General features: G+C 47.7%; 1 protein-coding gene across 1 annotated transcript in view; it reads right to left on the reverse strand.

The window, feature by feature from the left end:
• The window catches only part of plxna1b (plexin A1b), a 156,858-nt gene that overhangs the window by 33,818 nt on the left and 110,540 nt on the right, over positions 1 to 12,500 (reverse strand). The window contains exons 10-13 of the mRNA XM_083667702.1: positions 6,622 to 6,822; positions 6,215 to 6,455; positions 3,103 to 3,207; positions 2,759 to 2,768 (exon numbers count right to left, since the gene is read on the reverse strand). Coding sequence (XP_083523828.1) covers positions 2,759 to 2,768; positions 3,103 to 3,207; positions 6,215 to 6,455; positions 6,622 to 6,822 — 557 coding nt within the window. The remainder of the gene's footprint in view (positions 1 to 2,758; positions 2,769 to 3,102; positions 3,208 to 6,214; positions 6,456 to 6,621; positions 6,823 to 12,500) is intronic.

The raw sequence follows: 12,500 nt of genomic DNA on the forward strand, positions 1-12,500 counted from the left end.
ACCATGTGTCTGTGGATACTCCCATATCAGGTTTTCCAGGAATGAAAAAAAAAAAAAAAAAAAAATGCTTTCCAAACCCCCAGGTGTTTAGGCCGGCTTCAATGTACCGGTGTTTGCGGTAAAGATATACATTTGGGGCTTGACCTTACCGGATGTTTAAGTATACGGCAGACTACTGGCGACGCCTAGATTGTAGGTCACCCCAACGGCTCGGATTACAAACGCTTTCTGAAGACGTCGGCGCGGTAGCAATGTAATCATATCCGATGATGATAGATAAGAACGGTGTGTGTGTGTGTGGAGGTGTAAAACGTGTGTTTACAGTGACTTTGTCAGTGTGTCATGGAGCCTCGCTCCCACTCCCTTGTGTTGAGGCTGTCTTAACATCTGAAGATGTTTACATCTTAACAGTCCTTCCTAAGACCTCTTCACCCCCACTACCCTCCCTGTACTAACCCCAACCCTTGAGACCTCTTCACCTCCACTACCCTCCCTGTACTAACCCTAACCCTTGAGACCTCTTCACCTCCACTACCCTCCCTGTACTAACCCTAACCCCAACCCTTGAGACCTCTTCACCTCCACTACCCTCCCTGTACTAACCCTAACCCCAACCCTTGAAACCTCTTCACCCCCACTACCCTCCCTGTACTAACCCTAACCCCAACCCTTGAGACCTCTTCACCCCCACTACCCTCCCTGTACTAACCCTAACCCCAACCCTTGAGACCTCTTCACCCCCACTACCCCCTGTACAAGTTCTCTCCTGTTAATAAATAATATTTTTTAAAAAAAGGAAAAAAAAAAGGCATTACAACTGCCAATGGCCCCTGGTGTCAGCATTGATTACTTCGTCTTATGATGACTGTGTATTTGTTGTAAGTCGCTTTGGATAAAGGCGTCTGCTAAATGCCATCAATGTAAATGTAAATGAGGCCAGTCCACCTGACTGGAGCCTGAAGAGCGTTCGCTCAGTGTTGTACCTCATCAAGAAATCCGCTTGATACCGTTCCTCATTCCGTTCCAGGCGTTCCAATGAGACCGTCCTCCCGTTTCACAGGCGCAGTGACTTCCCAAGTCCCAACCTAGGGTTATCCTAACTCTAACCCCAGGGTGACCCTAACCCTAACCCCAAATGGGTCAGGGGCTCAGTTTCCCCTGAAAGCTTCAGTAGCACTTCATTTCTCCTGACAACCCAGCCTCAAAGAGGAACGATTAGAATTGTAAAAATATTTGTCTTCAGGTCTTGTGAAAAAGAACAAAAGACGTGATGAATGAAGAACTTGTTGCTGCCGGTCTAGGGGAGGAGTGGGCCTGGGTTTCAAAGACAAGAGATAAAGTGGTACTTTGTTTAAGAACCTTTGGGGAAACGCCCGCCCGCCCCCCCCCCCCCCCCCCCCAGTCTGGTGTGGCTCTGGTCTATAACAGTCCCCTTGGTGTGCTTCCTCTTTACTAGTACAGTACATAAGTATCCATAGGCTTTCTGTGTGTGTGTGTGTGTGTGTGTGTGTGTGTGTGTGTGTACCCCCTGTGGGTAGACTGGGACCCCTCTCTACAGGGGCGTCTGACACTATTAGACCTGTGTGGTGGGTAATAACCAATACCCCTGCAGACACACTTGGCCTCCTCCGCTTCTCTCTCTAGACCTTTCTTCTCCTCCGCTCCACTCCCCCCATCCTTCTTTCCCTCAGCCTCTGTCCGTCGCTCACTTTTTATGCTCGGGAGGGGTGGATGAGAGAGCTGTGTGTCCTCGTTTTCTCCTTCAAACTCCTCTCTTTCTCTCTCTCTCTCTGTGTGTGTGTGTGTGTTTCTCCCTCTATCTCTCGTTCTCTCTCTTTTGCTTTCCTCTGGTCTCGTCACTTCAGAGTGATGTTCTTGGATCTCTCTCTCTCTCTCTCTCTCTCTCTCCCTCTCCTCCCTCAGACCATCTTCCTCACCACCTGCTTCTCCTCTCTCTCCTCTTTCACGTTCTCCCTCTCCTCATATACGTCCTATTTTTCTCAGTCCAATTTCTTCCTTCTCTCTTTCTCTCCCTCCCCGTTCCTCTCTTCTCCTAGATCCTGGAAGAGGCCTCCGTGTGTGTGTGTGTGTGTGTGTGTGTGTGTGTGTGTGTGTGTGTGGGGAAGGCCGGGTGTCCGTCTCCCGTGTCCAACTGCAATTCATCATCATTTTATCAGCGTCCACCTTAATTGGACCCCATCAAGTCCCCCATCCTCTTCATTTCTTGGTAGAAAACAGCTGCTAGGGTCTGTAGATTGAGAAGATCTCTCTGCCAAGAAGATTTGTTGTTTTTTCCCCCCTTATCCTCCTTCACTCCCTGTATCCTTTTTGGCTCGCCGTCCCCCACCCCTCCCCTCCTCCCTCTCTTTTTTCAAGGAAGGAGAAGTGAGAGAAAGCCAATGATGGAGTGGCCCACTCGTTTATCGGACAGAAGGTAATGGTGTAAAGCCGGGCGCTGATATTATCTGTCCTCTCTCGTTCTTTTTTCCCGGGGGGAGGAGGGAGAAGAGGGAGTGATGGAGAGAAAGAGGGGAAATAAACAAATAGTACAAGAGAGGAGTAAAAGACAAGGTGTGAGGGAAGGAGGGGATAGATCCAAATAGACAATAGTGTAACAGAGGCCTCTTTTACACTCTCACTTTAAAGGGGCAATCTGGAATTGGTACATTTTTTTAGTTTTAAACTAATAATATATAGCCATTGATTCTTGAAGAATAGAACTTATCAATGCCTCATGAGCTGAGTTCAACTGTCTTACCCCATCAGAACTGCAAATACAAGTTTGTTTTACAATTGTAAACAAACACTGTTCAGCTTCAAAACATGGTTCAAACTATCATTTTCATCTCATGGATGGTCAGTGGTTGCATCCATAGCTCTGTCCGTGAAACTGAGAGTGGTTACATTTCTCCTGCCCCATCCCTCCGCTGTTCACCAAAAAAGGGTTGGGGAGCCCACTTTGTTGTTGTTTGAGTTACAGATTGCCCCTTTAACTTAATCGCCCCCCCCCCCCTGGTCCTAACCCTAACCCCCCCCCCCCCTCCTCCTCTCCTCAGGCCTTGTGTGTAGGCCCAGCTGTATTCCTTCAGACCTCCTCCTGACCCTCCAGTCTGGCTGCTCTCCTCTGTTTACCAGCCTCCCTGACCCCCAGGCGGGCGCTCAGCGCCTCAGAGGAGGGGGAGGAGAGGGAGGGGAGGAGGAGGCCGTCTGGAGACCATCAACACACAGGGAAAAACACAGAGCCACACGGTTGCTTTTTTTGACGGTTTAACCACAACCATATGGGACGTGGTTGAATGTTGTCAGTGTTTAGATTGCCGTCTAAAAGGGAGGTTGACTGTACTGTCAACCTCACGACAATTTGACTGAATTCCAAACCATCTGTTATGCATGTTTGTCCCGTTCACGTGAGATCGTGGCTATATCAGGAAACACGCCACACATGCTGTGGAACATGGACTCGGGCATGACTTCTGACAAAATCGGATTTTAAGGTGAATTAACCCTTTAGCCACATCAATGTTTGGTCCACGACAAACACTGCTATGTTCTTAACAGGCTATTTGACTCAGATACTAAGTACCTATCTTGAAGACGTTGTATAGAAGACTACAGATAGACGTTTATCTCTAAAGGCTATTCAAACAGAGCGTTGACTGACAGCTACACTTAAATACAGAAACGTTACGAGATAGATACTGGATAGCCCATAGAACCGGGTAATGTCGCTATAATAAAGCTGATATCATCTCCCAGTACATGTCATTCATATTCATTATGCATAGTATTGGCAGCTTCCTCTGAGAAGATATACTGGAATCATATTCCATAATATATATGGAATCTCTATGTAAAAGGATCCTTGTTAAGTAAGAAGAATATCTGACCATGGACGGTCACAGATCACTCCATACACAATGACAGGATGAGAGATCACTCCTCCTCCTCCTCCTCTCTCCAGCTCTCTTCTCGTCTCCTCCTCTATGTGCTTCTTCTTCTTCTTCTTCTACTTCTTTCCTACATTTCTCCTCAAATCCACTACCCTTGACCACTTTCCTTATCCCTCTCTCCCCTCCCCTCTCCTCTCCCCTCCCCTGGCCCATCCTCTCTCTCCCTTTCTACCTTTTCTGTCTTCTAGCTGCTTTCCCCTCTCATCAAGTTCAGTTCTCCACTCTACTCAGCATGGTGATGAGCTAAGGAGCCATAAACAATACACTTGCAAACCGCTGCATCACACACACACACAGGGCTAAACTCTGGATTAACATCCACGTGTTGATTCAATCGATCACACAGGAACCCCAGCAGTCTCCATCCCATAGCTATCTCTGTGGTGAGACCACACACACACACACACACACACACAAATGTACTGTACATAGGTCTGCAAACACAGACTATGCACACACAGGCTTAAATACACACACACACACACACGCACACGCACACGCACACACATACACACACACACACCTCTCCTATGCATCCGTCCGTGGCACAGTGTATCCAGCATACCAGATGAGCTTAAGTCTCTATTTTTACTGCAGCATCATACATGATTCATAGAAGCAGCAGTGAGCACTGCTTAGGCAAGGAGCAACTCAACATAGAATGGGACGCATGGAAAAACACTGCTGCGATCCAGAAATGGAGATCAATATCTAAAACCCAATTCATTCCATTGAACTACTATGATACAAACTCCTTCACTTCACAGACAGCCAACTAACCGTGTAGAATGGTAATGCTTTCGAACCTGCATTAGATTTTCTGTGCTTTACAGTCCCATTCCTTCATAATGGAGATGGCACTCCATTGAGTCAAGTTGTAAACGGCAGACAGCAGCTAACCGCTAATTGCTAATCGCAAGCAGGTCTCCATTCCAGATATCATGGCGAGAAATACAGCTTTGGCCCGCTGCTGATTAGCCGGGCTGATACAGTAAACAGTCAATAACAGGGGCCTCTTTGGAGAGACAGCGCTTCTCGCTAGGCTAATTAGCCAGCCTTCAGAAACACTGGGTATTCAACGTGGGGCGCTAACGGCTAGCCGTCAATAGAGACAGCATCTGCAGCTCTAAGCTGCTTACGGGAACTGTCAAATGTGCTAGCATACATGCTACATGCTAACGGCCATGGCTAGGCCCCAGGTCCCATTGGACACGCTACATGCATGTGCGCATATCAATGAGTGTGAGTGAACCCACAGCTATATGTGGGTATGAGCGTGTGCCGTGTGTTGATATGCAGGCCAGGCTAGGTGTTGATGCTCCAAGCTGTTCGAGCTAATTAGTTTGATTCTCTGAGAGGTTTCTAGGTGTTGTGGTGATATATCTATTTTTTTCAGCATCATGGCTAATGTGAACGTGTAGGGGGGGACGGGACATGATGTTTGACATGGAATAGAGACGTGTTCAACACCCTCATGTAGATAAAAATCGAATCTCCGGCTTTATTTCAGATGTTGTTCAGGTCAGGCGTATCTCTTTGATACGGGGGGGTTATAATCCATACTCGTCACAGAGTTCTGCGTTATGGTCGCTGTGTCACATGTCCCCTCTCACCTCTCTAGAGACGATGACTAATGGATCACCCACCGCCTACGCCCCAAACGGAAAAGCAGGGTAGGGGGTGGCGGTGGGGGGGGGGCGGCGGTGGGGGGGGGGGGCAGGAGGACAGAGAGAGGAAAAACGGGTGGTGAAAAAGACTGAGAAAGCAGGTTATAAAGGTAGAGAGGGAAGAAAAAAGTAGGGAGAGGGAGAGAAAAAGAGGGAGGGGAAAGAAAGGGAGAGCGGCAGAGAGAGAAAGAGAGAAAGCGAGAGGGGGAGAGAGAGAGAGAGAGACTAGAGTCTAGGTGTAAACATGATCAATCCCATCCTGACTAGCTTCAGACTTCAGAGACAGACTTCCTCTTCACATTTTCAGCCTCAGTGAAGCACAACACCACTTCTTATCATCCCTCTGCTATTCTGGATTCTCTCTCTCTCTCTCCCTCTCTCACACACACAGCTCAACACACACACACACACACACACTTTCAGGAAAAATAGACCACTTTGCGGAACAATAGACCACCCGATGACTGTGGCTGGCTATAGCTACACTACACCTATTCAATGTCAACTATGAGAGAATGTGCAGGGAAATGCTACACTGTATGGATTTATATCTGTATCCGGTGACCTTCCCCTCCCCTAGCACGACTGAAGCACTACCGTAGAGGCTGTCCTTGGGCGCTCGCACTCGAGCTGCATGGTCATGTAGAAGACCCATACCCATATGGGATGGAGATGCAACCATGACCACAAAGACAACCACAGCGGTGCGGTCACCTATCTGGACCGTGACGACCGTACCGGTATACACCTCCATGTGTGAACACACGGCCCCGCGGGGGGTCAGTACCACTCTCACCACGAACGGCATCGAACAGTGGCACCAAGATGGCGTCCGTCTCTGACCTCGAGTCGCATTCTCGCCGGTCACGTCAGGGGCTTAGCCACGGCAGCCATAGCGTCGTCCCCGAGAATGAGCGGACACAGAGGCACCGAGATGGCGTCCGCCCCGGCCACAGCTTCCCTTTAGGTTCCCCCCCCCCGGTCTGTAAAAGCGGACCACTCACCGAGGTCTTCTGGCATTGGATGCTGGTGCTGTTGAAGCGGAGGGCGGTGACGCTGTGCATCTCTCCCTGTACGTGGAACACACACTCGTAGTTCCTTTGGCCCGACTGGGGCTGGGGGAGGTTCCGGGCGGCCAGGGTGATGGGCTTGGTCACGCCCACGGGGATGTAGATCTGGGTGGAGGGCAGGATCTGGGGGCAGTCCTGGAGGAGAGAGAGAGAGGGTTGGGGGGGGATCAGTCAATCAATCCAACTTTATTGATAACATATTTCTTATCAAAATTAATGCGTTTCACAAACCAATAAAACTGTTAACACATAAGGCACATCCAGTATTGAAAAGGAAGGGGCTGTGGGCGGTTGTTTATTGACCCTTTTGTGACTTCAGGCTGGATCCTACCTAAAAACACTGTCGTTGTTTTGTACTGAAGTACGCTTTATGACTGCCGCCTGCAAGTAGTGTGTCCTATAAACGTCTCCTCTGTCATTAACGTAACAATAACAACAACAAAAACAGAGGACAAAACAGCCACCATGGAAACGGCTGAGGAAGATAATGACCGCCAATCTCATGAAAAGTGCTGCTGTTGTAAAAAAAGTGGCAGTGTTTCAAGAAACAGAAACAAAAGATGGAAATGCATTCGGGCCATGTGTGGACACCACTGTGTGCAGTACTGAACAAGTGACAATGTTGCTGAGGGTCCGTGATGAACCACTGGCCAGAGATGGATGACATGATCATCTGGATACACTCCATGTATTGTCTGGTATCACTGGAGAGTGACGCCTGGTGGGGGGGGGGGGGGGGGGGGGGTCAGACTAAGTGTCTGTGTGTGTGTGTGTAAGACTGTGTGAGTGAGTGAGTGAGTGAGTGAGTGAGTGAGTGAGTGAGTGAGTGTGTGTGTGTGGGAACAAATGAAGTCATTACAGTGTTTATACCACGCTTTGGCAGAAGTGCATCGTCAACCCTAACTGAACATGGCCGATTGCACAACATGGGATTTTTTAACGGAACAAAAACGCCCCTACACTCCTTCGGCCAAGGCCACTATTTGACTATTTGAAACAAGCATATGCGCTCACTATTACATAAATATGATCAAATAATTGCACCAAAAATATCACAAACAGACACTATATTGAAAGAATTTAAAACCCATCAAAAAACATAGCATTGATCAGTAACCTCAAGTGACTGTCCTTCACGCGTTGAGCCAGGCCAAGAGAATCTGGTGACAATCATCAATCCAGAGTAGGTCCTGGCTTCTAAAGCCTACCATTCATTTCTACATGCCTCCTACAGTCCTACCACAAAGCACAGCAAAATGACATCCTTATCAAACATGTTCTCTAAGCACACCGCACTCCTAGACAAAGAAGTTCTACCCTAGAAGGAAAAAAAAAGGAGTGGTTCTGCTTGTCCCTCGAGGAGAATCCTTTGAAGAACCCGTTGTGGAGCCATGTAGAAGAACTTTCTGGTTCCACGTAAAGAGGGTTCCGACAGGGACTAATAGAAGAACCCCTTCTTTCCTAAAAGTGCACCGTGTAAACGTATCAGTAGTGTGTCCACACACCTTGCAAGGCGGTGGCTGCTGCTACTACCACACACACACACACACACACGGTATTGCGCTGAGCATCTGTCTGAGATGCCAGTAAGCTGTTCTCCATTAGTGCAACAGTTTGTCCCCAGAGCCTACAGACAATGGTGTGTTTGTTCATTTGCTTATTAGCCGCTCTTCCCCGAGTCTGAACTGGGTCCAGCACCGAGCAGATAATGAGGGGGATTACAATGGGAGAAACCAGCCTACTGACAACGCCATGGCAAATAATGAACTAGAGGGAGGGGGAGGGGGAGGGAGGGGGGGGGGGGGGGGGGGAAGAGGCTGGGGAGAGGGAGCAGGTTGGAGAGAAGGAACGAGAGGAAAAGGATTGGAGAATGACAAGAGAGACCGAGGGAGGAAGACGGAGAGAGGGAGGGAAGCAGGTTGCAGAGGGAGAGATGGAGCAAGAAGAAATATATGGGTGAGAAAGAGGGTGGAAGAGAGAGATGGGAGAGAGATCTAGACCCCCCCCCCCCCACACACACACACACACACACACACCCGCCGCCGCCAATTATGCAGTCTGCATTCTGACTTTATATCGTCCTGACATTGATACAGCAGTCAGGGACAGATCCATTCACACCAGCAACCGGCTACATTTCACACGTCTCCCAACCCCATCCACAACAAGCTAGTTAATTAACTAGCCTGGAGCCTCAGACGAGCGCTGGAAATTAAGGAGAGTGAGAGAGGGAGCTAGATCCGGTTGTCGAATGACGTTTGAAGTCTTGACTTTTGAAAAAGGCGTGAGTGGAAAAACATTCGGGGCTCCCAGCATTCGAGGCGCGAAGCGTGCGCTCTCTAAGCAGAAATGCAATGGCAATCAAAAGCGCAAGACGCTCGCTGAATTTGTAGTTTTTTCGGCTAGGTTTTTGATACTTTGGAACTTACCTACAGTGAAACAGAGGTGAACAGCGTGTTAGATGGTAGCATAGCCCCTAGCGCAGTCGCTAAGAAATGTTTTATTCATTTGTCGAGTGAGGCTTTCTTCTTGTCATTGTTTCTTTGCTGCGCCCACTTTCGCAAACAGCTTCGCTTCAGTTCTTCCTCCATGTGTAGCGTCTATGTAATGACGTTTCTCTCTCTATGTAGTGTCTATGTAGTGATGTACCTCTCTATATAGTGATGATTCTCTGTATGTAGTGATGTTTCTCTCTCTATGTAGTGACTACATAGTGATGTTTATCTGTCCATGTAGTGTCTATGTAGTGATGTTTCTCTCTATGTAGTGTCTATGTAGTGATGTTTCTCTCTAGGTAGTGTCTATGTAGTGATGTTTATCTGTCTATGTAGTGTCTATCTAGTAATGATTCACTCTGTAAAGTGTCTATGTAGTGATGTTTCTCTATGTAGTGTTCACTTAATATCTTATCCCCCCATTCAGTCTCCATTGCTAATGGAGTTACCAGAGAGGTGATGGAGAGGGAGTGGAGTGGAGTACATGCTTGAGGGAAGGGTTAGTTCTCTTTTTGACCTGTAGGGGCAGTCTTGAGCTGCCTGGGGATGAGGCTTCAGGATCGAGTCAGCCAACAAACATTGTCTACATGCACACACAGTCACATACAGACAGACACAGACACAGTCACAGAGACAGACACATAGACAGACACATATGCACACACAGACACAACTAACATCATGATGAAGGAAATGTACACAAGCAGGACTGGAAAGCCTCCCAAAAGCAAGATCTGTGCAGATCACGGCACATTGAACAGAACCCTGAGAAGCAGCCAGATCATGTTACTCCCAGACCTTAGCCGAGCATAACCAGAGCCAGAGAGAGCATTCATATAGAACAATTACACTCAGACAGAGAAACTATTTCATCAACAATTCTGACAGGTGTCAAAATGGTTCAAAGCCAGCATTAAGGGCTACAAACTGCAGACTACAATGAAACACTATTTCACCAGGGGGATTTCTTTTGAATTTCTTTTGAACTCTTCAGGGGTTTTTTTTTGTGTGTGTTAAAAATGTTCTAATTCTTTTGTTTCTTCTTTATGAAACTGATTTAGTGGTTTAGGCTTGTGGGTTGTCCATCCGGTTGTTCCCATGAAAGTGGGCTCACGGTGTGTGTGCGTGTGAGTGTGTGTGTGTGTGAGTGTGTGTGCGTGTGTGTGCGTGTGTGTGAGAGAGAGGTGGGCTGGGTTCCGGCTATCAGGTGAGCTGGCACTTAGAAATGTCTAAGAGGGACTCGTGGCAACCCACAGGGTGGCTAGGTCAGCAGTTCTCTACCCACAAACCCCCTTGGCAAGCCCTTAGTGATGCGAGACGACCAGCCAATGACCAGAAGACTGACGTTGCAGTTTAAAAAGGTCATATGACATCATAGAATCGGCACGTACAGCACACTGTGAATGTGTTTTCAAAGCAACTTGTTGTCTCAGTATTTCGTGACATTCTGTTGACATAAATACACGGTTCTTTTTAGATGTCTGGGTTTTTGGTCTTATTCAAAAGACACAAAAACAATATTTTGACGCCAGTGCACTTATCCATATCGTATACATTTTCTTTGCCAAAATGAGGTTCCCTCTCCGTGACGCGACCGCCCCCTCCGGGAAAACCCACACAGCTGAGGAAGAAGAAGAGAAAGTCAGGGGAAAAGAAAATAAACACCCACAGCTTGCGGAAAAGTAAGCTCAAACACACCGCGTGATTGGATTGGCCTATACACAGATACACATGGGTGTGTTGTTTTGGTAGCCGACGTTCAACTTCCTCCCTGCCTCCGCTACGCCAGACTGCCTTGTGGGGGTTCCCTCTCCTCTCTTGTTTGTTTTACTGTAAGACAGCCTTAGGGCCATCTACAGCGAGCAAAGAGTTGTGGGAAATAGAGTTCTCATAAACGAACATCGACGGAGAGAATCGTTCAAGGCTAGCGGACCAGTTTAACGAGAGCAGGTGAGTAGGTGTGTTTACAATACGTCAACACAACATTCTTCCCGTCGTTCCATAATTCAGATTCTTCCATAGACCCGTTCCTTTCTGCTCCAGTGGAAACAATGTTCTCTGGATAACACAATTCCAAACGTTGCAATTCTTTACACCAGACGTGTCGTTCAAGTTTTGATTGAATAGTCAACCACGACAAGCGACTACCATTTCAGGTCAAAATCTATTTGAATATATTCTCCTTTCAATTCGCAATTCACTCTGATGTGTGGGGAGCTCTCTGTCGTCACCCTCATGGTCGGTGGAACAAAAACAAGTGTCAGGCGGATAAGATAATCTCGCCTCGCAGGTGAGCAAAACACCTTTTAACACCAGCCAAGTGTGTATAATGAGATGCGGGGGGGGGGGGGAATGGGGGGGAGAGATTTAAGTGATTAAAGTGAGGGGAGGGAGGGAGGGAAGATATATTAATAAATAAAAACAACCAGAGTTCTGAGGTGCAGAGCTGACAGGATATAAATAAATAAACCTTCCAAAAACATCACGCATATATAATAAGACGAGTCTGGCCGTGGTGAGGTTTTAAGACTCCATACATCCATAATTAATCACCTCTCTGATGAGTGGAATATAGATCAGGGGAGGAGGGAGGCAAAAAATAACATGGTAAATTATGAAATAAAAAGTTGGAGCTTGGGAACCGGACAGCCTATGGTGACAAAGTAGGGGACATGGGGGTCTGTGTTGCGGGGGGGGGGGGGGATGTTAAAACGCCACCTACTGTCCTGTCTAGATCTCCCATGAGCTCTGTGCCTTCGGTTCACAGACAATGAATCATTTGAATTGATTCGATCGTCAGCACACAGAATCGTACGCCGAATCCTAACACCGAGGTTTTCTCATGAACATACGATACAGTATTCATAAAAAATATACATCAAACATTATCGTACGTTTGACAACACGTGTTCTTAATAGGCATCTGACATCTAACCTGTGACCGTTGATATCAAAGCTCCATTGGTATCAAACCGTAGTGACAGTGTTCCTGGGAACGAGGGGGGGGGGGGGGGGGGGGTATTTGGAGGGCATGCGTTTGTTGTAAAGCAGCTCAGCAGGCGGCCTCATCTTAACCATCCCCAATAGTGTGCAGCCCACATGTTCTACACAAAGCCTTGCATCAGCGATGGAGAGAGAGAACCCAGGAGCTGACTGTCAGACAAATCAACTGTAACGGAGCTGGATTGTGAGTGTGTGTGTGTGTGTCAGGGTGCTCTCTCCTTCTTCTCTCTCTCTCTCTCTCTCTCTCTGTTATTTTTGGCAGACCTATTAGGTGGAACAGCTGAGGTAGCCTCATTAAGATGCTGGAAGACGCTC

Source organism: Argentina silus (assembly GCF_951799395.1).
Source record: "Argentina silus genome assembly, chromosome: 4".
Classification (NCBI taxonomy): domain Eukaryota; kingdom Metazoa; phylum Chordata; class Actinopteri; order Argentiniformes; family Argentinidae; genus Argentina; species Argentina silus.